The following is a 27,845-nucleotide window of genomic DNA, read 5'->3' as shown; positions in this document are numbered from 1 at the left end:
CCACGCAGAAGGCCCTACCTCATGGCGCCCGAGCCTGTACCGCGCTGGGCGGAGCCGCCGCAGCCCCGCCCGCCCCGCCCCGCGTTCCTCACGGGCGCAGCGGGCGCCGAGCGCTGCCGTCCCGGCCGCTCTCGCCCCGCCTCGCCGCTCACGGTAAGCGGCGGCCGCGGACGGGGTGGGGCGGCGGCGTCTCCTGTGTGCGGCTGCGCCGGGGCGCTCGGGCCGGGGCCGCGAGCTGGTGGCTGCGGCGGCAGCGGGTCTGCGCGTGTGCGGCGGCCCAGCCAGGAGCGGCGGCGGCGGCGGCGGCGTGGGACGTCGCGGGTGAGGCCCGGGAAGGGTGCGAGGCGAGGGGCGCAGGAGAGCCCGCAGGGGCACCGGGGGAGGGACGGAGGAAGGGGGAGCCCGCGGCGGCGGTAGCGCTGCTCCGCAGCGGGGCGGGTGGCGCGCTGGCCCCTCCTCTGCGGCGGGGCGGAGGAGCCCGTCTCCCCCGGCGTAGAACTGCGCGGGGCCCGCTGAGCTGCGCGGCGGCCGCGGCTTTGGCAGCGACGGCGTTGGGGTGTGGAAGAGGGAAGAGGAGAGCCCGAGGGGCCTGGTTGTCCCGGGATGCAAGGGGGAATTTAGTTTATTTCAGTTGATTTCTCACATATTTCCTCATCCCGGCCCGCTGAGCCTGACCGTGCCTGCGGTCGTTTGAGACGCCCTGACGGCCCCCGAGGGAAGAGTGAGCCTGGCTGGGACGAGGGGACCCCCGGGTTGCTGTTCAAAAGCCTTTTGATCCTCTCCTTTGTTTTTGGTAATTCCCGATGCCCGGGAGGTCTTCTGCCACTGGGGCCTTTGTTTGAAGCTTCCGTGGCGGCTGTGGTTAAGCTGCTCGGAGCTTGCCGAGCTCGCAGCTGTCTCTTGCGAGAGCTCCGTCAGCACGAGGGGAGTGCAGCATTGCTGATACCTCACAGGCAGGCTGAGCAGGAAAGCGTGGAAGTCCTCAGGGCTGCCGTGCCGGCAGGTTGCGGAAGAACAAAACCAGTTCGAAATAACTGGTCGGTGGAGTTTAAAACTTATATTCCAGTCTGAACTTGCTTAACTTCAGTGCTGCAGACTAGATACAGTTTTCTCTTGAAGAAATCGGAGGAAATAAGCCTTTTTCCAGTTCTACAGTACCCTCTGTTGCAGAGTAGTAGGACTCATAGTCTAATAGTATAAAAGAACAAAAAGAAAATTGTGATGTCTGCATCTGTTGTTATGCTTCTGATTTTATTTCTAATTTGACAGTAGACACTTTAGTATGGGTCTGTACAGCTTTTGTTTTGGCGTCCTTAGTTTTTGAGGTTTCACAGCCCACAAGCTACTTGTAAAAAATTATGCATAAGAAGAGCTTTTTCTTATGGCGTTTTTATTAATAAGGGTTTTTCTGTTGGTTCTGTGTAACAATAGATGTTTAAATAAAATGCTAGTTCATTTGCCATTCTCACCTGATTCTTGAAAAAAAAATACTCCCATGACGCATTTTCTCTAATTTGTGCAAATATATGGTGTCTCTAACAGGAATTTAAAGGTGCAGCATCATGGTTATGAAAGCTACAGTAGAAGATGATGATTCGGGATGGGAACTTGGTATGCCTGACAAGATGGAAAAGAGTAATACCAGCTGGATAGATATAACCCAGGATTTTGAAGAAGCTTGTAGAGGTGAGTTGTAGTGCTTTCAGTCTCAGAAAACTTGGAATCCTTTGGAGGCCTAAGCATAGTTCTTTAAGCTCTTTTGGGCAATAGTTTGACCCAGGTTCAAGCTTCAGATGAATGAGCTACATTGATTCTATATTAACTCTGAGGTTAGAATTATCATGAACCACCTCACTTTGCTTCCTCTTCCAGATTACGTAAATATCTCTTTGATTGAAGTTTTATGCGTTTTCACATCTGCTTTTTTTCTTTTGCAAAGATTTCTTCCTGTCTCTTTTGCCAAGTGGAAATGTCATTCCTGCATGCATGTTTCTTTCTTGTGTATTTTTGGATCTCCAGGGTCTAACAATTAATTTAATTCATCAGTGCATAATTTTTCAATTTTAAACAGGTCTGAGTTTTTGAGCTGATTCAGTGTGTCAGGAAAATTAATCCACAAACACCAGAGGTTTATGTCCAAAAAGGAGACAGAGGAGTCCTTTCTGCTTTATTCGAGTAAAGGGAGAGGCCATGGGACATTCCCCTGGGATCTCTCAAATTTTTGGAGGACGCAGCCTCCTTTTTATCCTGTTTTCCCGGCCGCATTTCCTTCTCTCTTTCCCCATTGGCTGAGGTACTTGAGGGGCACAGACTTCCCGGAACGCCTGATACCTGAAATTCCCCTCTAGTGTATAACCCTCCCTTTTAAATTTTAATTCTTATAGAATTCATAGTTTTCCCCCCCGTTGCTTCTTTCATCTTTCGATATCCAGTTTCATTTATCACCAGCCTTACAGTTTGTTTGTAAAGGCAAATATCTTTTTCCATTCATCAATCAGTGGAATCCATCCCATTGTTTCTTTTATCTCTCAGTGCTAGCCTTATCTACAAGCAGATCCACAGCTCATTTATAAACACAAATTCAACATTCCTCTCAAATGCATCTCAGTAATGGGGAAGCAGCTGCTTCCATTTAAACAGTGCCTCTATTACTGTTAGGTGCTACTGCTAGTTTACAGTTTTTTCAACTGATTTTATGATGACACTAGGGAAAAATAAATATAAAAACTGTATCTTCTCACACAGAATGTTACATAATGATAAACACAATTGCTGTGTGTTTTTTCTCTATATTACTCTAAATTACTTATAAATAATTATTTCTCTACATTACTTATATCTGTGTACTCATCAAATATATCTAAAGACTCCTTTAAAAGTTATGAGGAAAAGCAAGCCTTTCAGTAGTCTCACCTGGAAAAGACTAAGGCACCAGAAAAAAGGAGCAAAGGAAACAGCTGTATTAAAGCTATTCAGATGCTTCAATTTCATAGAATAATCATCACAGAATGATTTGGGTTGGAAGGGACCTTAAAGACCATCTCGTTCCAACTCCTCTGCCATGGACAGGGACACCTTTCACCCAGAAAGGGTGAAAGCTTTGAGCTTTGTTGCTCAAAGCCCCATCCAGCCTGGCGTCGAACAGTGCCAGAGATGGGGGATCCACAGCTTCTCTGGGCAGCCTGCTCCAGTGACTCGCCATCCTCACAGTAAAGAATTTCTTCCCCATAACTAATCTAAATCTCTCTTAGTTTAGTAGCATTTCACCTTGTCCTATCAGTACATGCCGTTGTAAAAAGTCCCTCTCCAGCTCTTTTCCAGCCTTCCTTTATGAACTGGAAGGATGCTAGATGGTCTCCATAGACCCTTTATTCTCCAGGCTGAACAGCCCCAACTCTTTGAGCCTGTCTTCATAGAAAAGGTGCTTTAGCCTTACATTCATTTTTGTTAGCCTCTTCTGAACTTGCACCGACAAATTGATGTCCTTCCTCAGCTGGGGACCCCAGAGATGGAGGCACAGTAGGGTCTCACCAGAGCAGAGGGACAGAATCCCCTCCCTTGACCTGCTGCCCATGCTGCTTCAGATACAGCCCAGGATATCAGTTTCTTGGGCTGTGAGTGCACTGTGTGCTTAACAATTGTAAAACTTCTTTAACTACTAGAATGATAGAGGAATGAGGTCCCACACTCAGTGGTACCACTGAGTTTTTTTTATTCTTTCAGCCTTGAAAGTGCTTTGTAAGTAAAAGCAGTAGTGTCATGGGTTGACCTGGGCCGGATGCCAGGCACCTAGCAAAGCTGCTCACTCCCCTACCTCTCTGCAGCTGGACAGAGGAGAGATGTTTTAATGAAGGTTCATGGGTTGAGATAAGGACTGGGAGAGATCATTCTCCAAATACTGTCATGGGCAAAACAGGCTCAGCTTTGAGATACAAAGTGAATTTATTACTGACAAAATCAGAGCATGATAATGAGAAGTAAAATAACCCCTTAAAAACAGCTTCCTGCCATGCCTCCCACCTTCCAGCTCTGCCTCCTATCCCAGCGTGCAGGGAGACAGGGAATGGGGGTTCTGGTCAGTTGATCACCCAAAGCTTCTGCTGCTGCTCAGGGAGAGGAGGTTTTTTCCTGCTGCACCATGGGGTCCCTCCCACAGGAGACAGTTCTCTATGAATTTCTCCAGTGTGAGTCCATCTCACGAGCAGCAGCTCTCAGTGACCTGCTGCAATGTGAGTCCATCCCATGGGCAGCAGTCCTCCCAAAACTGCTGTAGAATGGGTCACTCTTCCAGGGGGTGCAGTCCTCCAAGGACAGGCTGCTCTAGCATGGCAGCAGGGCTTCTCTCTCCCCAGGTCTCCCATAGGTTCACCACCCTTCCTCAGGCATCCACCTACTCCGATATGGGTCTCCTCCATGGCTGCAGGTGATCTCTGCATCCCCATGGACTTCCATGGGCTCAAGGGGCACAGCTGCTTCACCATGGTCTGCATCACAGGCTGCAGGGGAATCTCGGCTCTGGCAGCCGGAGCATCTTTCCCTGTAGAAGAGATTATTGGGACGTAGGGAGTGGGGCTGCAGCCAAGCCTTATCCCTAATGAGGTGCAATTGTATAAGACAAATGAACAGCATTAAAGGAGGAGCACAGACCTGATGTGTATTGACCAACCACAAAAGAATAAAAGGGCACCCTAATGTTATACATATGAGAGAAAAGGTATGAAGATCTAAGAGCAGCAAGGTGGTGTTGTTGGAGCTAGCAAATTGCGCTGTGAGAGGGAGGAATCTGTATTGTGTGCTACTGCTTGTGGAATTACAACAGAGAAAAGGCAGAAGGCTTTAATGAATTGCTGATGTTTGCTACCATCTTCTGGATAGCCTTCGGTAGCTCCGGGGAGCCCACCATCAATCAGGGGAAGATTTTAGATAACAAGGGACTGATGCTGGTGTCAGCCGTGTGACCACTGTCAAACTGATGACAAATACTGTGCTGTGTGAGGAGCGGGTGACAACACTTTCCCCTTCCTACTGTGCTGATCTTGATGTCTGCAGGGCTCTTCTTCTCCTATGTTCTCATTCGGCTCTTTTCCATCTGCAATTAAAACTTTGCAACGTTTTTTGTTGTTTTTCTTTATTCCTAAATCTGTTACCACAGAGGTATTCTGTTTCTAATTGGCCAAGCAGCACAGCCATCTCTGGAGCCACCAGGGATTGGCTCTGCTGGACATGGAAGAAGCTTCTGGTAGCTTCTCACAAAAGCCATCCCTGTAGCCATCCCCCGCAAAAGTGACCAGGCCATGCAACCCCAATGCAGGCAGAAATGCCTGATCTGCTTCCTGCAACTTGTGCTCTCTCAGCATAAGGAAAAGGTGTGCTAGTAGAATGATTATAATTGTTTGTTTTGTCCTGTTCCTTTGTAGAACTGAAGTTAGGAGAACTGCTTCATGACAAGCTGTAAGTATGTATGTGGGGTGCTGGCGTTTGGATAAGATTTCTGCAAACATGTTAATGTTATCTAATAACTAAGCTTTTTTAGATTTTTACTTTAAATAAAAATATTTGAAGTATATAGAATACTATACATTCTTAGCAGTATGTGTATGCTGCACTTGTATGAATGCTGAACATATAAGATAACATTTTTCAATGTGATTGAAATTGTATTTCAGAAGTTCATACCACATCTTATGATCTGTGGTGATTACATTACTGCACTATTTTATGGGACATGCTTTTATGAAAAAAGGCCAGAAAGACTTCAATCTTGCTTGCCTCAAATGTCATTATCAAGTATTTGCTAAACAACCCAATGTTCCAACTTAATGGAACCTGTTATTAACATGCTAAAGCAGAAAGTGAGAACCCTTACACATTGAAAATATACTTCAAGGAGAAGGATGTGGTAAAGACCTGCTGAATTTATTAAAGAATGACGAATTTAAATAATTCCAATATTTTAAAGATTAAATTGTTTTTCTTAGTGAAGGTGTTCACTTGAATAAAGAAAAAAATTATATTTGAAACTAATAGCTCAGAAAACAGAACCACACTAGTAAATGAAAACTTGCTTAAAAGTGTGCGCAAGGATGTCACTAGTTACTTAGTTGAATCAAAACACATTTTCAGGTGTAGTTTTATACATAGCAGTATTTCAGAGCAAGTACAGCAAATGCATTTTTCAGAATTTAAACGTGCCACACGCAATAAACTTTTTGTGTTATAAAGACTGTTGTAGGAGTTCTAATGAATGTCATGATAAAGTGAAGCACTGTATCTCCTCATATGTAGGCAAGTCTTCTTTTGGTGCGGCTCTTCTGCAAGCTTGTATGCCCTGATGGCAAGTGATATATTGTCACTTGCTGAGTTTGGTTTTTTTTTGTATCAGTTTTCTTAACATGCCCATTTTAAACAAATCTGGTAAATTCAATGTATATTAGTGTATGTCATGTATATTGTCATTAGTGTGGTGTAATAAAGAACAGCTTGTTAATATCAATTTATGATGTTACATGATGTTCAACAAGACGCTATGAAGTTTATAGAAGCAAGTGTGCAAAGATACAGTAGTGGGATATTTCACTTATTCATGTTCTTAGTCTTTGAGAAAGGCTGGTAATTTTTTTTTACTTTTAGCCATCTCTTTTCCTACGAGCTTGTTGAGAGATCCTTAACTTCCTGAAACCATGATCTCTGAAGATCAGTACTAATGTTCACATTCCTTATTGTCTGTGGTCAGAATACAGTGTACTTGGTTTGTCACCCTATGGTTTTTTTCATTTGTTTATTTTGTATAAAACAATTACATTCAGCACATTTTTTAATTTGTGTTCTTAGTTTTGGACTTTTTGAAGCCATGTCTGCCATTGAAATGATGGATCCCAAGATGGATGCTGGTATGATCGGAAACCAAGTTAACAGAAAGGTTCTTAACTTTGAGCAAGCTATTAAGGTTTGTGTGATTTTCATGGATTTGTCTACACTGTATGTAGAAATACGGAGTTTAAGCACAATGCAGCATAATTAATGTTTTCAGTCTTCTCTTGAGATTTTTTTTTTCTTTTGGAGAATTAAGTAAAAAGCAGCTTATGATGTTTACCTTTCTTGTTACCTGTATTATCACAATGATAACTCTTCCAGTGAAAAGTACTGTGAAATCGTTGGGTGTTGATACCTCAAGTAAATGTATTTCCAGCATTGTTTTGCAAGTCATTCTGTGCTTCCCCAAAATGTGTTTTATATTAAGATGTATTGGTTAGCTTCTATTCAACCTGAATGGAAGCCAGCTTCCTTAAAAAAGCTGGAAATTAACTTTTATCATTCTTTGAGTTTATCAGCATTGAACAGAAGCCGCATAATTTACCAACATTGATAGTAATGATTAACTTTTGATTTATGATCAAGGTAAATCAGAGGACAGAGGTTGAAAGACTTGCGGCTATTTCATAAAAAGTAATGCACTTAGAGGGAAAAGTGGTTTTTTTATGGTGAAAATTTGGAATGTAGTCAGAGAGCTCCATAAAACACTGGCTAAATCATGTGGAATGTATGCAGGATTGCATAGATTGGGCAAATTAAATTATCAAAGTTGCAGCCTTTAAGGCAGTAATACACTACAACTATTTCCAGTTTAAAAACCAGTCTTCAAAGAATTGGTCCTGCATATTATTCCTTATTCAATCTTTATTATGATTATACTGCTTTGTGATTTTAGTGTTAGCAGTTAACTGGCTTTAAACTTTTAAACTTTTCTAAATTGTTACTTTAGCATTCTCTTTGACTAGTTTTATGTTTGGTCAGTGTTAACTGATGGGAATGCAGTTTTTAAGTATTTGAGACATGTTAGGAAGCTGGTCAGTAAAGCTAGTGACATACATTTACTCTAAAGTCTTAATTTCCTTTTTGGCTTTGGTACAAATAAGTTGTATTTTCCCTGAAGGCTTCCACAGTATTTAATGTTTTGATTGGGTTTTTTTGTTTGTTTGTTTTCTAAGGATGGCACCATTAAAATAAAAGATCTCACTTCACCTGAGCTGGTAGGAATAATGGACACATGTTTTTGCTGTTTGGTAAGCATTTTTCTGTTCTTTAGTTAGATGATTTTGCTTTTAAAATATAATCCTTTAATCCATCTTAAAAAAAAAAAATACACCAGCAGAACTCAAAAAAAGATTGACCAAGCAAAAATACATACATATATTTTAATTTCCATTTAGTTATTTGCATTGTGTATTATGAAAGGCTTAATTTTGATTCTTAATTTTTTTACTGTAGGAAATATGGAAGATAGCTGGTAGCACCTTAAAACCTGTAAAAGGTTTTATAGTTTCTGGTCTTATAAATGTATGTTATCTGATTGCCTGCTGTGTATCGGTGTTTGACTGTGCTGGAAGCTGAGTGTGCAGTAACTGGTAGCACTCTGTTGCTCCTTTCTGTACAGCCAGTATTGTCTGAGCTTACAGAAGCATTTTGAAGAAAGAAGAAGAAATCCATTTAGAAGAAAATAAGTCGAATATCAGTTACTTATTACTTGCATATTTTTTTCTGTGTATATGCTTTAATTTCCTCAGTAAATGATACTCATTATTTTCAGTGACTCTTTAAAATTAAATCAATAATATTATTTTTTAAAACATTTTCAATCAGTTTAGTCAGAAAGACATGTAAAGATCCTAGTATATCTGATACAGGGGAACATCATTTGTTTTATACTCCTTGTCTCCAAATGGGACAGTGCTGATATTAAAAATATGTTTCTACTTTATTTTTTACTATTTCAAGATAGAAATTTAAGTTACTGAACTTTTCCCTGTAGCTTAAAGAAATATGAAAGTGGTAGAGAGAGGGAATTGTGACAAGAAGTTGTGTTGTAAAAGAGAGAGAACATGAAGAGCATTAATGACTTGTCTCATAGTTATTTGCATATTCCATTCACTGTTTATGTAGAAAAAACTTACAAATGTGAAGGTCTCTTTAACATAATGTCATGTCTAAATCACAGGAGTTAGACCTGAACTTTACAGAATAGGTTTATCCAACACCAGATTTCTAGGCTTGAAATACCTTCACTTGCCCTTTTTTGTATTTGGAAGGTTTCTTTGATAAGGAATTTCTTAATGACTTTTTACTGTACTGAGCACAGTAAAATGGAAGAAGAATGGATCTATAAAAATGAGGACTTGGCTGTCATGAGTAAAATATTTCATTTCCTTTTCTCCAGATAACCTGGTTAGAAGGACATTCCTTGGCACAGACAGTATTCACTTGCCTTTATATTCATAATCCAGACTTCATAGAAGATCCTGCTATGAAGGCTTTTGCTCTTGGAATCCTAAAAATCTGTGATATTGCCAGAGAAAAGGTTAACAAAGCAGCTGTTTTTGAGGAGGTATGTATTTCCCATCTCCTGTGGGGTTAAATATGCCACATTATACCATAATGCAAGTAGAACAATGTATTGGTGACATTTGTTAGTGTTTGATTCCAGGATACTGTGGGAATAGCAGTTCATCATCCTAAAAGTATTAGACTGGATAACTTTAAAATGCAGTTTTCCGCAATGAAGGTGTTTCATGCTCTCTTCTATATTTGCCTTAAATACTGTAGCCCCATAAATGTTTTACTCAAGAAGCAGTGCAAGTCTTGTAGTTAACCATTTCAAATCTGTTTTCCAGTTTAATTTTTTTATTTTTCTATGTTAGATAGTCATGATTGTCTTTTGTCTGAAATGTCTATCTGGCAATGGGATCAGAGTCCTGTTTTCTGTACTCAGAGCAGTCTCTGTTTCCTCTGAACTTGGACAAGTCACTCTTGCTGACTAAATCTAGAATGGATGAAACAAAACTTTGCAGCTATAGTTCTTGTAACATTTTGGTAGGGTGTCACTTGATGAAAATATGATGGGCATGTTGGTATTAAGGATTTATGCAGAAAATAATTACCTCAAGCTGGATTTGGGTGGGAAAGTAATTCACTGTATTCATTCTGAGTGTATTTAGCTGTATAGAATAAATCTGGACTTTACTTGATGGAATTAAACAAAAGCACACCCCGTGCATACCCCAAACCACTCTTCCAAAAGAGAAAATCCAGCAAAAAGACCCAAAACCTTGTAAGAAAACAACTCCCAAAAAACCCAAACCAAAAAGAAAACCTCAAACCCCAATCTGAAAATGTAACTATTGCTTTTATATTTCACTACATATTGCTTCTTTGTTTTTTTTCTTTTTAGGAAGATTTTCAGTCAATGACTTACGGATTTAAAATGGCCAATAGTGTGACAGATCTTAGAGTTACAGGTAGAGTTTGTGCTTTCTTTGTTTCTGTCCAGTAGCCTCTTTCTCTTTTGAGCATGTGATTACTTTCAGATGTATCTGATTAATTGCTAGGAGTCTCAGCTGTTGAATTTTTATTTGTCTTGTGGAAATTGCTGATTTGGTAAAAAGATCAAATTATTTTTGCTTGAAAGAAAGGTTCAGTTGTCAAGTGCCTGAGAAACAGAAGTGCTTTTAGCTAGGCATGACCTCATCATAGTACAGATGTACTATGTACATTGCTTGAGTTCTGCTTTTCTGCCTCACAAGTTGCTGTCCTCTAAACAGGTTGCTTTAGAAAGAAAAGCAATATTACTGGTTCTACAGCTATGAATACATATGGTATTAGGTACATACATAAGTACATATGTAAATCTTCTGATGCACAATTCTTTTATATGTATTTGAGCTTTCCATTGATTGACTTTTGTAAAGTTTGTGCACACTTTAGCTTTGCATCAGTTGGTCTGTATTCTGATTTTTGATTGTTCCAAGACATCCCCACCATTTTTCACAAGATTATTTTTTGTCTAGTCTTTGGCTAATGAATATGTGAAGCACTTTTAAGTTTAATTTTCCCCTCAAAACTTCTCTTCCCCGAGTGGTTAGGTGTGCCTAGGAATGCTGCTCAGCTTTTAATCATCCTGTGATTTCTTCCAGGTATGCTGAAAGATGTAGAAGATGACATGCAAAGACGAGTGAAGGTATTGTTTTCATGTTTGTCTCGTCAGTTATGTTTCAGGTGTACTTAACGTAGGTTTGGAGAAGGGAGGTGGATTATGAGGAGCAAAGGAGGTTTATGTCATTATGGTGGAGTTTTTGAAGAACTGCCATAATGGTTTCTGTAACATGCTTTAAGTTTGTCTTCTAGCTAAATCTTCAGACTTTATTTGTAAACTCTTTAGTAGTTGCTTCACTAGTAGTAGTAGCTGGAATCATGATGTAGAAGATAACACTGCGCTGCAACACAGAAAGTAGGTATTTAACTTTCAGGTTTTATGCAGAAGACACTATGTAATGTTAAAGAAGTTACTTAATTTTCCTTTACCACAGTTTACAGTGTAAAGTGTTCATGCACTTTCCTTGCTTATTTGCAAAATTTACTGAGATAGATGTTATTACTATAGGAGAGTCATTCAAGTACCTGCATTATATAGTAAGAAATTTTTAATTTGAAAACTGATTTTTTGGGTTATTTACCAGGTGGATATTGTAGAGAATGAAAAGGGATTTTATCGGTAGCTTACCTTTGCAACTATTAGTAAATTATTTGACTTTTTTTTACCTTGCAGAGCACTCGAAGTCGACAAGGAGAAGAGAGAGATCCAGAAGTTGAACTTGAAGTAATGAATTGTTTGCTTTTTTCCTGGATTTCATGAATGTAAATGGGAGATTTAAGTATGGTATAACCACACCCATACATATAAGAAGCAGCCAGGAAGTGTAACCCCCACCAGGAGCATGGGGGAAGAGCTGGCAAACGGCAGGACATGCCAGTAAGGGCACGCCAAGGCATTTTGTGTGGCAGTTTCTGCAGGGATGGCAGGCATCCTTGGGGCCTCCGGGCATCACCATACAAGAAAACTATTAAGGTATTAGAGAGTGTCCAAAGAAGAGCCATGAAGATGGTGAAGGGCCTTGAGGGAAAGCTGTGTGAGGAGCAGCTGAGGTCACTTGGTCTGTTCAGCCCAGAGGAAGCTGAGGACAGAATTCACAGCAGTTACAAATTCGTTGTGAGGGGAAGAGGAGGGGCAGGCACTGCTCTGTGCTGACAGTGACAGGACCTGAGGGAATGGCCTGAAGCTGTGTCAGGCCAAGTTTAAGTTGGATCTCTAAGTCCAGGAAAATTTGGACAACACTCAAGCACATGGTGTGACACTTGGGGTGGTCCTGTGTGCAGGGCCAGGAGTTGGGCTGGATGATCTTTGTGGGTCCCTTCAAACATATGATTTCCTATGATCTAATACCTATTGCTTTATTACAGCATCAACAATGTTTAGCTGTCTTCAGCAGAGTCAAGTTTACCCGAGTCTTACTGACTGTATTAATAGCATTTACAAAAAAAGAGGTACGTTCATTTGGCGTTTCTGTGTTTGCACTGCGGTCCTGTGAAATGCCAATTTTTCATTCTTTAAGACCAGGCAGTTACTGTGTAGATTCAGGAGATTTGAGTTCATATGGATGGAGGTAAAAGTGTTGAATAAAGCCTTACAGTGGAAAATACTCAGTTTTTTTTCGAAGTGGGAAACACAGGGAAGGCTAGTAGCTGACATTATTATGGCCTTGCAGAAAGACAGAATATTAATTACAAAACATTTTAAAATATTTATGTATCTCTAATTGTTCTCTTCACACACATGAGCAGAACTTCTTGTTTGAGTTCAGTTGCCTCCTGCAGAGTTATATTGGGCAGTATTTTGTCCATATCAAAAGAACTGTTAGCTTTTCCTTCCATATGGTACTGAATTTATATCTAGGTATTTTTGGTCTGAGATGAGGCATTTAATAGCATTCTACACAATTTGCCTGTTTTTTGAATACAAGATTTCCTAATTTCTGAGAGGGGAAGGAACTCCATGTTTAAGACAAAGAGATAGAACTACATGCCTCCCCAAGCAGACTGCCATGTATTGTATACAAGACTTTCATTTGTAATTATCATAAAGTCTTAGACAGCAAGATATACAGCATTGAAAGAATGCTACCATACAAAATGTTGGGTTGTTTGGGTTTTTCTCAAAACTGGTTATGTAAGAATATCAGAATCTTAATGTCCCTCTTTTAAAAAACCCTAACATTAATTAGATAGATAAAATGTATTGGTTTGTAATGTTAATAATTGTCTTCTGCCTTTCAGACAAGTGCAGTTGCAGAAGCACAGAAACTTATGACTCAGGCAGCTGACTTGCTCTCTGCCATACACAATTCACTGCATCATGGTATGCAGGCACAGAATGATACCACTAAAGGAGGCATGTATCAAATTACACCATTTTTTCCTTTCCTGGATATGATCCCTTCATAAATATAAATGCCTTTGTGTATTTTAAAAAAAGTTGAAATCACTATTTACTTTGAACTAAAATACTTGTATGCAAGTTGTTACAGATTTGCATTATTTGATTTTAATTTTATTTTACAGGTGGTGGTTCTTCTGAAAACAATATTGTCATATCAAAGTCAGAGATAATGTGAACTTTTGATAGGTGCATTGCACTTAGAATCAGCGTATATGCCATGTTAAAATAGGAAACAGTACTTTACTGTTTGCACAAGTGTGTGTTGAGGTTTTTAAAGACTCATCATTGTCTTAGGTGGGTTGTTGGAGTCTCAGGAAGTTAACTGTCACTTAAAGAATTCATTTTGGCTAATTGAATGATTTTTATATTGAAGAGGGGTTCTGAAAACACAACTTATATGCAGCTTTTCTATGTCTCCCTCGCCTCTTCCTTCTTTAGATCATCCTATTATGATGGGGTTTGAGCCACTTGTTAATCAGAGATTGCTGCCACCAACTTTCCCTCGATATGCAAAAATTATTAAAAGGGAAGAAATGGTCAATTATTTTTCCAAACTAATAGATCGAATCAAAACTGTATGTGAAGTAGTCAACTTAACTAACTTGCACTGTATACTGGTAAGCATGAATATTTCTTATTTATTGCCAAAAATAAGATCTGAAAATGTGACAAAAAAATAATTCCATATATGCATGCTCTTACTCACTGGCGAGAAAACTGATCACTACATATGTATTTGGTGTTTTTTACTGTTAGGTACAATTTCAAAGTTTATTATCTGTCCTGATAGTTACTACTTTTCTTCTTTTGACAAAGACCTTTGTCCTCTCACTCTTTCTGTAATTTGTTAAATAATTACGCATCTTAGTGGCAAAGCCAAGCAAGTTTCTGTGGTTGGAGAGCTGTCTCTACTGCATCAGAACATAATTCTTTGCTGATTTTTTTCGAATTCATTAAGCTGTATTTTGTACATGGGTCTATAACACAAGAGAGCACTAAATAGGTTTTAAGCATGCAGTTCCCTAAATAGGCATAAAGTTAAGCACCTGCTTATATTCTTTCCTGAATAACTGATGTTACTCTTAATTACTGCCTACATTTATTAGAAGACACTTAAATGCTTGAAATATTTTTGGTATCCATGCATTCACTGACTGATAAAAGAGATGCAGTTGCATCAAACCTCTTGTCTTCCTACTTCCTGTTAATTAATGCAAGGAATGTTTGCATGAAGTGTCTGAAACCTGTCGAACCTTATCTGGGTTTCAATCATTTTTTAAAAATCAGTTCTCAGTTTTGTTCAATACCTGGTGTAGTTACATCATGATCTTAACAATCTCATAGTATATTTTTTCTGTACTATCATCTTTCTAGTTGTTGCATTTGAAAATTCAGAAACCTTTTTGTTAAGTAAAAAGTAATTGCAGAAAATCTTCATAACATATTCTAACCTGTTCTGTTCAAGCTATTCATGCAAGTTGTGTAAGCTATGCTGTTTGTGTATGCTTTTAAACAAAATAGAGGTGTATTTACAACGTTGTAATACAAATTTGTTTAGGAAAGATGCAAGTGTGTGTATGTAAAAATGATTTGGTGTATATTTACACATAAACTGGCATATTAACCTGATTTGTCTTTTTTAATTTTCCTACATACACGTTAGGACTTCTTCTGTGAGTTTAGTGAGCAATCACCATGTGTTCTTTCAAGATCCCTGTTACAGGCAAGTCCTAATTATGTCTATTAATAAAATGCTTCTGTATTCATTATAAATTCCTGTTATTGTTTGAAGTATTTCAATAATTTGCATATAAGTTAATATTTAAGTGGTAAAAAATGTTCTTGTGATACTTAAGTATTATGGAAGATATGCTTTGTTATGAGGATGAGAAGGCATTGGAACAGGTTGCCCAGAGAAGTTGTGGATGCTCTACCAAGTGTTCAAGGACAGGAAGGTGCTCCTTCCCAGGGCAGGGGGTTTGGAACTAGATGATATTTAAGGTCCGTTCTACTGCAAACCATTCTGTGATTCTATATATGAAGGCTTATGTTCTAATCTAATTTTTAAAATAATTTTTAGATCATTTTAGTACATGCTAAATAAAGCAGAAAGAGTTTAATTTTTTTTTTCTCCACCATAAAACTGTGCCTGTACACATATTTTTATGCTGCTCTCCATGTGCTATGCTATTTTGGGGCTGATATTTGTATTCATATCCCTGTTTGGATAGAACTTCATGTATAGACTGCTTCTATTGCTACAACAGTAAAACTGATGGCTAGTGCAGAACAAGCTATTTCTTCTCACTGCTTCTCTTACCTTGAAAGTGCATTATGCATTCCTTAATTCTGGATGAATAATTCCTTCTAGGAGTTTTTGATGTTAATAGGGTGCCCCTAGATGCCAGAACTTCTTTGCATTTGATCCCTATTAAACCATGTCTAAAGCCAATGGATTATAACTGTGGGCAAGTAAAATGTGTTCATAGTGTGTGTGTTCTCACCTTCCACTACTCTATGTGTTTGTGTAATCTCAGTGGGTGCCTGACAGCAGAGTTTTTTCTTCAACTGCTGAAGAACCCTGTAAGAAAGTGACACAGCACTCATAGAGGGAACTTAAATTGAGTACCAGACATGACTATGTAAGCAGTAGCATCCAGAGGGATTGAAAAACGTCAGCAGTAGTCTGGAGATACACCCTTATCTGCCTCCGGAGAAGGCACATATTTCACACTAATCTTCAGAAACGTCTGATTTATTATCTTCAAAGTCCAAGAAATTACACCATTTTACATGTACTCTATTATGCATCTAATAGAGCTGTATTTGGTGTCCTGGGAATACCACAGAAATGTCAGATCTCAGTTTTTCTGAGTCTTTAACCTTGGACGTAGTTGAACCATTTTAATTCCTAAAGTAATCTTACAAGTTTCTTATATATAAAAGGTCTTGCTAGAGCTTTCTATTATATTTAGTGCTATCTAGAGCATTAGTTTTAACTTAAAACATGTTTCTAAAAACACGTATTTACTTTTAGACAACTTTCCTAGTAGATAACAAGAAGGTGTTTGGCACTCACCTCATGCAAGACATGGTAAAAGATGCCTTAAGGTCTTTCGTCAGTCCTCCAGTACTTTCTCCAAAGTAAGTGGATCTTGAGTGTACTTATATGTATTTACGGGTCTGATGAAAAAAATCTTACAAGAGCAATGACAAATGCACAAAAAACATACATTTTGTACTTAGTGCTTATGTATGAAGGAGTCAGTTGCTATTGCTGCACTCATGTTTCTTTTCTTGTTTTATGCTACCTAGACTGGTGGCATTTATAAAAAGTATATCTTTACATGGATATTTTGGTTTTAGGTGTTGTCTTTATAATAACCACCAGGCAAAAGACTACATTGATTCCTTTGTCACACATTGTGTTCGGGTAAGTGTTCCTTCCAATTACAGTATGTATGTGTGAGCACTCAGCAGACTTGCATACATTTGAAAATGAGACCAGTTATTTAACACACCTGACATGAAGGTAAAATTGAAGAAGTTGGCCATCTCAAATTGGTAATGCCTTTTAAAAAGCTGGTGTAATTATTTCTGGTTTTCTCCTGTTTCCCTTAGGATTTCACTTTATAAGAAATCTACCTCTTTACAGAGTAGTTTCATGTCACAAATGCATAGCACTAATAAAAACAAAACTATTTTTACATTCAGTTCCAGTTTTTTAAAAATGATTTTAAAAGATACTGTTGTTGAATGTGGCACAATGAAAATTTTAAGAAAATCAGAATTATTTTGGTTGGAAAAGACCTCCAAGTTCATTGAGTCCAAAACCAGCACTGCCAAGTCCATCACTAAACCACACCCCTAAATGCCATAACTACACATCTTTTAAACACTTCCAGAGGTGGTGATTCAACCATGTTCCTGAGAAGCGAGTTCCAATATTTGACAAACTTCTTTGTGAAGAAGTTTTTTCTTAATATTCAGTATAATCCTTCCCTGGCACAACTTGAGGCCATTTCCTCTTGTCCTGTCACTTGACAGAAGAGATGAATCCCACCTGGCTCCTTTCAGGTGGTTGTAGAGAGTGATAAGGTCTCCCTCAAGCCTCCTTTTTCTCCAGGCTAAATAGCCCTAGCTCCCTCAGCAGCTCCTCACAGGACTTGTGCTCCAGACCTTTCACCAGCTCCATTGCCCTTCTCTGGACTCTCTCCAGCCCCTCAGTGTTGTCTTGTGAGGGGCCCAGAACTGAATATGAGATTTGAGGTGAGGCCTCACCAGTACTTAGTATAGAGGGGCAACCACTGCTGTGGTCCTGCTGGACACTTTCTGATACAGGCCAGGATGCCATTGGCCACCTTAACCCCCTGGGCACATGGATTTAGGCATAAGAAATACCTCTAGCCCCAAGCATTTTGCTCTAGTGACCTTCCTAAAGGGTACTGACTCAATCTCACACTGACATGTGAGAAATTGGCTCTTGCATCACTCCAAAGAGTTTGCTTTCCTGCTAAGTTGCTCTTTGTAGGGAGTATTAAGGAACCCACCTCCTAGTATAGACGTATAAACCAGGTGCCTAAATAGACATTGCAGTACTTCTCCTGTAGTTTCAAAGTTGCATTATAATTTAAAATTACACTGGTTCTTTCAGCCATTCTGTAGTCTGATTCAAATCCATGGACACAACAGAGCTCGTCAGAGAGATAAACTGGGTCACATCCTTGAGGAATTTGCCACACTACAGGATGAGGTAATGTCCTAGGCAGCAGGCAAGCAAAGTTTCTTTCCAGGTATATTACTGCCAGAGTGAAGCATGGTACTAAAATCTAAATTAATGATGCAAAATCCTTAGACAAGGATTCCTAAAATTTAGCACAAGAAATTGTTAGGATGCATCCAAAAAATTCATGCTAGATGTGTTGAACAAAAACATACTACATTTTTTAAGATTAACTTTATCCAATAAGTAGACTTCAGGAAAACCTCTTGTGATATAATTTAATGGTAACTGCACAGCTTTTAGTCTCTATCCTGCTTGTGGTTATCAGTCTGCAGGAGGTAACTGGGGGAGATAGACAAGGCATGAGTACAAGACACCTTTGAAAATTCAGCCTTCTACCTACATAAGATGTAAACTGCAAAATTTTATAATGATTAAAAAGAAAGTAAAAAAAAACCCTTTAAAGTATGTTGTCTGACTGATTTTGGACATCTTTCAAGAATGATGGAGAGATGAGAAGAAAAAAATATATTTTCTCTTGCTGGAAATGCGCTTCTTCAGCAGTGAGAACCATATAGTAATAAAATATTTCCCAAGATGCATATGGCAAGAAGTGCAATTGAGTAACTAACTTGGAGTTGGAAGGAGATTTTGTGTGCTCCAGCATTTTTCAAGATGGTTGGAGTTTGCTGCAGTATTGTAGCTGAGGCACTGTTCCTTTCATTTTGTAGCAGGTTATATGGATTGTTCTGTTTAGGGTAACTGATGATGTTCTAACTGTGAACAGCTGTCTTCCATACAACTTGCTTCTTAAAATTGGTCTTATTAATATTTTAGTTACTCTGGTGGAACACAGTGTGTTTCTTGCATATAAAGCTTATAAATTTATTTTTTCAATGCAGCTAGGTTTTAAAAGAAAGTACTTATTGCAATATAGAACAATGATCGACAGTGTGTAATGGGTTCTGAGTTTGTGCTCATGTGACTGCTAATGATCTTTATACAAATACATTTAAAAACTACAAATTTTACCTATCTAATGTTCTTGCTATATTACTATATAGAATATTTTTGTTCTGTGCAGCAGAATTTACTTAGGTGAGTATCTTTCTGGTTTTCTGACATTTCTAGACTCATTTCCATCATGTAATCTTGGAGCATAAATTTACTGACCCAGTTTAAGATTTGGTTAAAATTTTATTTCTGTCTTGGGATGCTGTTACAGTCAAATAGTTTTTCTCCTTTATCTATTACTTTGAGGGGTTTTTTTTGTTTTTTTTCAACAGGCAGAGAAAGTAGATGCAGCGCTTCATAGTATGTTACTGAAGCAGGAACCACAAAGGCAACATTTGGCTTGCTTGGGGACCTGGGTCCTGTATCATAACCTTCGTATTATGATACAGTATCTTCTCAGTGGCTTCGAGTTAGAACTTTACAGTATGCATGAATATTACTACATCTATTGGTAAGAAGATACTTTATTGACAGCTCTTCAAGGAGGGATGCTCCCCAAGAGCTGTAATTACACATATTTGAAGGAGGGACTTCAAATATGATTTATGATCTCCAGCTTGATCAGGTTTACCTATTTATAACATTATAAGTGAAGAAAAATATCTCTTGGTCTCTAGTATTTTAGACTTCACTAAATAGTGTGCTTTTTTCCCTGAAATAGTAGTTCTCACTCTGTTTAGCTTTTTGGCACAGGGTCTTCTATGGACAAAGAATGATTTTGGTGGACAAGAGCATGCAGGAGAAAAACAATTTCCTTTATTCTTTTCTGCCTTCGTAGCATCAGGATCAATAGTCTTATTGATCTCTAGTATTCTGGAAAAGTTCTGCAAAATTTTAAGTCATGACTGTAATCTGAAAGTTTACTAGCTAAAATTAACTTCTTATCTGGTGTATATTTGAAGAGACATCTTCCACCTTTAGTGAAAATGTCCACATTATTTGGAGACAGAATACTTTTATTTTTCCACTTCCATTCACATTAATTATTTTTCATAGTTAATGGCTTTTGCCAAAAGATTTTTTTTAAACTACCAAGACATTCCTATGTTAGCCGTAAGCCTTCTTACTGAAAGATTAAAACGGTTCAAATGACACAGACTTCAGTGTGTTTCTATGATGTTTGAACAGTGCATTAAGTAAGAAAATTAATATTCCAAAAGTTACCAGAAGATGACAATATTCTTCAAGTAGTAACTCAGTAAGAAATACCAACTTTTGTATGAGGCAGTATTTTTTTTACCTGCCCATATTTCCCGCTACCATTTTAATAAAACCCCTCTTAGTTGGAATTGTCATGTCAACGGCTTTCTTACTTAAGTGAAGAAAAAAAAAAGCCGTTTCTGAGAGGTAATGAGGAACTCAAATTTCTCAGTAATTTTTCTTCTGAGTACAAATTCTTACAACTATTACTACATTTTTATCACGCTCCAAATCTGTCAATTTTTTTCTATTCTCTTTTTTCCCCTATTCTTTTTTATTTGATGTCGAGTAAGATATTTATTAGACTTGCTTCCACTTTCTAAAAAATGTTCTTTAAGTTGTCTCTTTAACTCTGGAAGAACTGCATATGGATGTTATGTGTCTGTGGGCTTGGCCCCTTTATGTAATAATTCACAGCTTTTTAATGCTCGAAAAAGCCAGTAATTACCTTGTTTCTCAGAACAGCAAGTCATAACAAAAGTAGAAGAGGTATTAACGTAGTATCTCTAAAAAAATCCACTTCATTAGCTCGGGGAAGAGTGCAAGAAAAAATTGATCTTGCAGGAGTTTTGAAATAAGAAGCTCAGACTTATCTTAGTAAATGTGTAAGAAGCTTGCATACCTTGAGCTATTTGTGTTTGAATCTGAACCGGAACACAAATGTAGACTGATGTATTGATCCCAGCCATGCAAAACAAGGAGTTTTCATGCCCGTAACCACTGTCCTTCGCAAGGACATGTCCTTTACCTCTTGGAGCAAGCACTTGGTGCTCGGGGTGGAGTTGGGCAGCATGGGTGTGCGGTGCGCTGCCACCTCTAACAGCTCCGTGTGTCCACTTGTGTGCAGGTATCTCTCGGAGTTCCTCTATGCCTGGCTGATGTCAACGCTGAGCCGCGCCGACAGCTCTCAGATGGCAGAGGAGAGGATAATGGAGGAACAACAGAAAGGCCGTAGTAGTAAGAAAACCAAGAAGAAGAAGAAAGGTACCTAGGTGTAGAGTGTTAACTCAAGACTTATACTCACAGTTTCATGTCAGTTGTGTTACATGTTGGACCTTCTCAGAGTTTATAGTTCCTGCAGAATTATGCTTTTAGTGACTATAACTTGATTCAAACATTAGACTTTCAGCATATTCAGCAGAATAATTTCTGTTTGGCTTTAGAAGATTTTAAAGCATGTTTTGTAATTTCACAATGGTGAGTTCCCCTTTCTTTTCCTTGCCACCTTTTCAAGGGGAACAAACAATTGTATAGGAAGAGCTCAGGATTGTATTAACTAAATTCCTTTGTCTCTAGAAGTTCAGAAAATTACTATTGTATTTGAGGTGCCAAGTATTGGGCAGCTTGGCACTAATTCAACACTGGAAACTGAAAGAAAACTTACAAGAATGCTGTCAGGATTATTAGAATAAAAAGTGTTTTAACTTTTTAGCCCTAGAAGCCGAAAAGATCCCTGAACTAGGCTAGGCTTCTTATGTACAGACTGTAAGTTTGAGGCTGTTGTTCATTGTTTTGTAGTGTCATGGGAACACCACTGACCAATTTATTCCATTGAGAGCAGAATCATGTTAAGTGTGTGTGGAGGTATTTTATGTAACCAGGAGCCAGGTGAACAGAAATGCATGTCTAGGCTTTGTATACTTCAGTTATTTTAAAATGTAATTGAGAGTTAGGTGACTTTGTGGAAATTTGGAAGAACTCCTTTATCTGAAATTAATACATGTACTTACATGGAATTTAAAAAAATGTATTTTTATGTGAAATTTGCAGTTCGCCCTCTCAGCAGAGAGATCACCATGAGTCAAGCTTACCAAAATATGTGCGCTGGGATGTACAAGGTAACTCATTTGTGTTTTATTTATTTCAGGTTCTTGTAATAGGGATCCTGCATACATTACATGCCTTCTTTCTTTGTAGTGGCACTGGAAATTAATTTCAAATTTATAATTTTCTATGGTAAATTCTCTACAGTTTTTCTATCCTTCCAGTTATAGCTAAATTGTATTTTTGATCTTCCTTACAGTAAAATATGACATAAAGCTAATCATTTTCACTATGTTTATCCTTTTCTTTTAGACAATGATTGCCTTTGACATGGATGGCAAAGTCAGAAAACCTAAGTTTGAACTGGATAGTGAACAAGTTCGATATGAGCACAGATTTGCTCCATTCAACAGTGTTATAACACCACCTCCAGTGCACTACCTGCAATTTAAAGTGAGTAATCTTTAAACGTGTTGCTGCCCGTGCTATTATAGAATTCATTTGCTCACCTGTTTTAAATATCATTGTCATAGTAAAAGAGCCTCAAAGTTCACATTGAAGCTACGTCATAATGGCAAAGACTTCTAGCTTTAGTTTTGTGCAAGAAAGATACATTGCATTGGAGTGTTTAGAAACTTAGATGCTTAGATGTTTAGAAATTAGTCTGATGCAGTTTAAGATGTTTCTGTTGATTTGCATGAAAATAAAATCTCTTGTAAGTCTGTTAGCAGACTTCTTGGCTATGGTTAATTACAGCAGCATTTTTTATTAGTGCAGTAAGCAAATGGAAAAATTAAAAAGTTAATTTTGTTTAGAAGGGGCCAGTGGAGACTTGTCTTGTCCAGTCTCCTCCTTGAAGTAGCATTATAAACCACATTGCCTGTGTCTCTGTCTAGCCAAATCTGAATATAATCAAGGTTGGAGATTTTCCAGCCTCCTCGGTTATACCTGATCCAGTTACTTTTCTTCTGGTCCTGTAAACCATAGGATTATGTAGTAGTGCACTGAGGGTGCACTACTCTTTTTTCCTAATGTCCAGTCTGAATTATGAAGGCACAACTGTGGCCTCTCATGTTACATTGTTTGCCATTATGAACAGGGAGTCTTTATCTTCTGACAGCTTTGTAACTGTCTTTCAAGTAGTTGTAGGCTGCTACTATGAAAATTACCCATTAGCATTCGTCCTGTCGAACTGAAAAAATCCAGATCTAGGCCCCCAATCATCTCCACATCTCACCATCTTTCTTAAACTGCATGGATCCAGCCCTGAATGCAGTATTTCAGATGACAGAACACAAATACTGAGTTCAAGATGACAATCTTACTTGATACGCTGACCATGCTCCTGCTTGTATACTCCCATATGAGGCTTATCTGATCTGTAGTAAGAGCACCTTGTTGGCTTATATTCAACTAGGTGTTTGCAGTACCCCTGGCTTGCTCACCCAGCTGGTTATTAGTCTCACTTGTGGGGTTAGTCTGAACTGAAACAGTGCTATTTTCTATTCCAGGTACTCTCCCCAGTTTAATGTTATGAACTGTTGTAGTGGAAATTAAGAAATTATCATGGTTTCCTCCTTGTCATTTATGGGGTTTTTTTTAAATCCCTAATCAAGAACAAAAAAAAAAAATTGGAAGAATTAAAGTTATATAAAATGAAGTTTTTTACAGTTTAAGCATCCAACTTGCTGTAGCTTTGGGTAAACAATATACTTATTTTGTCTCCTATTTTTTTCCTGTAATTTCATACCCTGTTGCTAACCACTATTAAAGCAAATGAATGGTAACTTTTTCAAGAGAGAGACTTTTATAAAGATTATAAGAGTTTCATTATATTTTGTGGTACTGTAATAGTTGAGCACTGTGTTGTTGCTTGGGTTTTGCCATTTTAAATAAATGTTTTCAACTTCAGTTTTGATTTTTAAAATAGTATTTAGTTGACATAACTCTTCTCTTGAATATAGGAATGTGATAAAAATAATCTCCTGGCAATTTTAAATTTCCATTTTATATATTCTAACATGTATTTATATGTTTCTGTAACACACTAGGAAATGTCTGATTTGAATAAGTATAGCCCACCTCCTCAGTCATCAGATCTCTACATGGCAGCTAGCAAGCACTACCAGCAAGCTAAAATGATTCTTGAGAATATTCCAAATCCAGACAATGAGGTAAGACTGAAATACTAGGAAAAGGAGTATTTGCTCGAAATTGTGTTTGTTTTCAGCTGGATCTCCTGGAGATTAAAAATGTACTTCATTAAAATGCTGAGCAAAGCTGAGTGCTTTGTGAAAGGAGTAGACAGTGGAGAGTGGTGGCATCTTATGCAGCAGTCTGTTTCAGTACATCAGCTAGCATAAAGTTGTGATCACTGTTAGAAAAAAGCTGTCTCTGCTGAGGACACGAGATGCTGGATAGCAGCTTCTTTCCTTGCACGTTGCCTTTCTGTAAGAGAACTGCTGTATTGCTAATAGTATGTAAACATTACAGTATTATCTTCGAAATAATTGTGAGGTCAAATGCTTTGACTTGAAGACTTCTGTTTCGTGTTTAGGTCAATCGAATTCTAAAAGTTGCAAAACCCAATATTGTGGTCATGAAGCTGCTAGCTGGAGGCCATAAGAAAGACTCTAAGGTAAGGAAATGCCAGCATAATTGAATATAAAATGTAGTAATACATAAAGGTTGGGTTCAATGATTGGGAGATTTCCCAACATCAGTAGTCAATCTAATTCTATGTAAAGCCACCACAGATCACTTGAAAGCCAAATGATCACATTCTAAGAACAGGGAAAGTAACTTGATATATTTTCCCCCTGGAAATAGTTTGTTGTAGTTTAAATATGGAAAATTCTAACCTATAAATGTTTTGAGAAAAAAAAAAAAGGAAATGCATGTGGGACAACAAAGACTAATAAGGGTATTCCTCAATAGTGGGAACAAGCAAGTGTAACAGCAGCTTGTGTGAACAAAGTCATGAGAGTGCTGGCTAAAACAAGGACTATTTTTTTTCAAGCTGTTGCTTTTTAATTTTTTTTTTTCAGTCTGCAGTTTGTTTTCATTGTGAGTATTAAATGCAGTAGTACTGCTGTCTAATGTTTCAAACCTTTTCTTTATAGGTTCCTCCAGAATTTGACTTCTCTCCTCATAAATACTTCCCAGTTGTGAAGCTTGTTTGAAGGACAAGAGATTTTCATTAGGATACCTGAAGAATACCTGTGTAGCAGATACCAGCTCTAGGAAAGGGAGTAACTAGTGCTGTACTCCAACTACGAGGGACATCCAGGAGAAAAGTACTGTTATGTGGAATATCTGTAGTCTGCTGCCTTTATGTGATTTGAATGACAACTGCTGTTTTAAAGTGGTTTTTATTGGATTTTGTGCGTGAAGCTGATTTTAATCAACTGTATTATTAAAGAACATTTTATCTTAGTTGATATTACAGATTTTGATCATAAATAATTGTTACTACTGCGTTCTTAGAAAGTGGTGGGTTAGGAACTGAATAAAAATCCTGTAATAGAGACTCGTGTCTGATGTGCACAGCAGAACTACTGCACTTCTGCATTTAACAAAGTCACTTGAAGAGATTTTGAGTTTCTGTAGTTTTGCTTAATTGTATCAGAATTGCTCACTTTGCAAGTAGAGAAATGTTGGGGATTTTTTCTCACCACATCCTCCAAGCTAAAATGATCTTTATAGAGATCGAGAGCAGATGCAAATTAGCCATTTAGCTATTGAGTGAGTGATTCCTAGTTGGAATTTGTTCCTTTGTCTTTGTTCTCAATGTACTGGAGAATCTGCACAGCAAACACTGCAGTAGTCACTAGCAGTAGCGCCAGACACTGAGGACTCTATTACCAATTCTGCAACTTTGTTACAATCCTAGTATTTGCTCTTGCAAACAAGGGATTGCTACACTTGCATGATCTTTATTCTCCGTTTTTGACTGCATTAGGGCCGCTGGATCCTACTGTGTTCTGTAGTAACAGGGAAAAAATTTCCAAAACAAGAGAAGCCCCAAACCTATCCTTTTCCTTCATGGAATAGTTCTGCCTTCCAAGCTCTCAGATGTGAAATAACAGAGGTAAGCCGTTGTGTTGTAGCAAAAGAGCAACCTTTTGCTACAAGCAAGGAAAAAAATGTTTAAAAAGCAGACCTGGCCCTGGCCAAGTCACATCTAGGCCATATAAGCAAATCCTTTGTTGGACAGGAAAATTCTACATTTTGGTGTACGGTGACTTCCACCATAGGAATGAGTCTGTAAGTCCATATTGGCCATACAAGACATTTTTTGGTGTTAATCCTATCACCTGATTTTACTGTGGATTAATATCACTTCAGCTTCATCCCCTGAGCAGCAGCACTGCCAAGCTAGAGCTTGAAAACAATGAGTAACCTCTGAAGTGGAACACCCACTTGTCTTCCAGCAATTTGCAGCTTCCTGAAATAATCAAAGTACTGTCCTGAAGACATGTGTTTTCCAAATTCTCTGCTAAGGAGATGGCATATCACATTACATGTTTGCTCATCATCATGATTAATATACTTGAATGCTTCCATATAGCTGCCAAAGGAATAAAAAGCCTGGAATTTGTAAATGTAAAATGGCACAGGGCATTCACCTAGCTTCTTGTAAAGCCACAAAATCTTTCCCATCTTTAAGATCCTGAACTACATGACAGTAGCTCAAAGACAGCCTTTTGTTATTCTCCAAAGAAAGCAGCAAGTAAAAGAGAAAGCAAATTACATGTGATCTGTGGAACTACAAAAATAGCAGTAATAATAATAATATTTCCCCTTTTCATTACAATTAGAACTGGATAAATTTTACAGAATAACATCAATACACTAGAGAAGATTACTTTTAAATGCTTACCTAAAATGAATCTGGTTTAGTTGTAAAGAAAACCAAACCAAAGTGCTAATTAAGATGATTAAAGACAAGTAGTAATGCCTCGCACAACTAAAAACTTCAGTGAGAGACAACACTATGTACACCACAGTTCCAAATTAATTTCTTGTTCAGCTAAAGGTCCTTTAATTCTAAAATTCTATATGGCAGACATACAAGCCTCTTGCCTTCTAGAAATCTACTACGTGAGTTAGATTGAAGCACTTGAAGTCATTGTGAATAAAAGTGTAATCCTTCATGCTTTTGAACATTGCTTTATATGCAGGTTTTCAGACCCTTTGCTCTCAGAGTTTTACAAGTATGCTTTGTACAGAGGTGGCCGTATTTATGGAGGACAACATCCAGTGGGGTAGGAGAATGTAAAATGTAAAAAAATGTACAAAAGCATAGCCAAAACAGTTTTAAAATAACTCTCTGGCAATATATTAATTACCCTAAAGTGTTTGATGCTTTGGAATTTTTAACTTGATACTGGTAAAGCTATTCATTCAACTTGAATATAGTGTTTCACTGTCTATTTTTTACTGTTAGAATATATGCTTTTTAACAATCAATATTAAATTCCTGAATCAACTTAAATCTCAGTTGCATAATTGTTTACAGATTAAGTCCTAGGAAAATGCTCAGAAGATGGGTAAATATTTTTATCCAAATTATGGGTAAACACTTTGATATTAAAGTTGATGGTGTTGTCATAATTAGCAAAAAAAAATCCCAGTAACCAGTTTCCCAATACTTGTCAGAACAGATGCTCACTCCTCTTCTCTCCCGCTTACAAGCATTTGTTTTCCCTGCAGTGTTGACTGTAGTAGCCCAGATCAGTTAGGTCTTACTAAAATGGTGAAAAACTGTTAGTGAACTGCTTCTGTGTTTAGGCTTAATAGGCATAATTTACCTTC

At 38.2% G+C, this 27,845-nt stretch overlaps 1 protein-coding gene across 2 annotated transcripts; it reads left to right on the top strand.

Moving 5' to 3' along the window:
* Positions 1-71: 71 nt before the first annotated feature.
* NAA35 (N-alpha-acetyltransferase 35, NatC auxiliary subunit) lies at positions 72-27,519 on the top strand. Of its 2 annotated transcripts, none has more exons than XM_014869128.2 (23): positions 72-321; positions 1,543-1,686; positions 5,418-5,451; positions 6,832-6,946; positions 7,989-8,063; positions 9,215-9,382; positions 10,226-10,292; positions 10,968-11,011; positions 11,600-11,650; positions 12,292-12,375; positions 13,165-13,279; positions 13,766-13,944; positions 14,991-15,050; positions 16,365-16,471; positions 16,694-16,760; positions 17,982-18,080; positions 19,337-19,515; positions 21,112-21,248; positions 22,035-22,102; positions 22,341-22,481; positions 24,080-24,202; positions 24,586-24,666; positions 25,151-27,519. In XM_014869128.2, exons 2-23 carry the CDS (start codon positions 1,563-1,565, stop codon positions 25,208-25,210), a joined length of 2,178 nt encoding a protein of 725 aa, XP_014724614.1. In that variant the 5' UTR covers positions 72-321; positions 1,543-1,562; the 3' UTR covers positions 25,211-27,519. The 2 variants fall into 2 exon arrangements, with proteins under 2 accessions (XP_014724614.1, XP_014724613.1); XM_014869127.2 differs by lacking the exon at positions 72-321 and adding an exon at positions 774-793.
* Positions 27,520-27,845: the final 326 nt, after the last annotated feature.

The sequence above is a fragment of the Sturnus vulgaris genome, chromosome Z (assembly GCF_052056855.1).
Source record: "Sturnus vulgaris isolate bStuVul1 chromosome Z, bStuVul1.hap1, whole genome shotgun sequence".
NCBI classification, from domain to species: domain Eukaryota; kingdom Metazoa; phylum Chordata; class Aves; order Passeriformes; family Sturnidae; genus Sturnus; species Sturnus vulgaris.
The sequence above is the reverse complement of the archived record's forward strand: the minus strand, read 5'-3'. Positions and strand labels throughout refer to the sequence as shown.

Coding starts and splice junctions, on each gene's coding strand:
- NAA35 (XM_014869128.2), top strand. CDS start 1,563: ATGGTTATGAAAGCTACAGTAGAAGATGATGATTCGGGATGGGAACTT. Junction 9,383..10,225: donor AAGCAGCTGTTTTTGAGGAG/GTATGTATTTCC, acceptor TTTTCTTTTTAG/GAAGATTTTCAGTCAATGAC. Junction 24,667..25,150: donor GCCATAAGAAAGACTCTAAG/GTAAGGAAATGC, acceptor TTTTCTTTATAG/GTTCCTCCAGAATTTGACTT.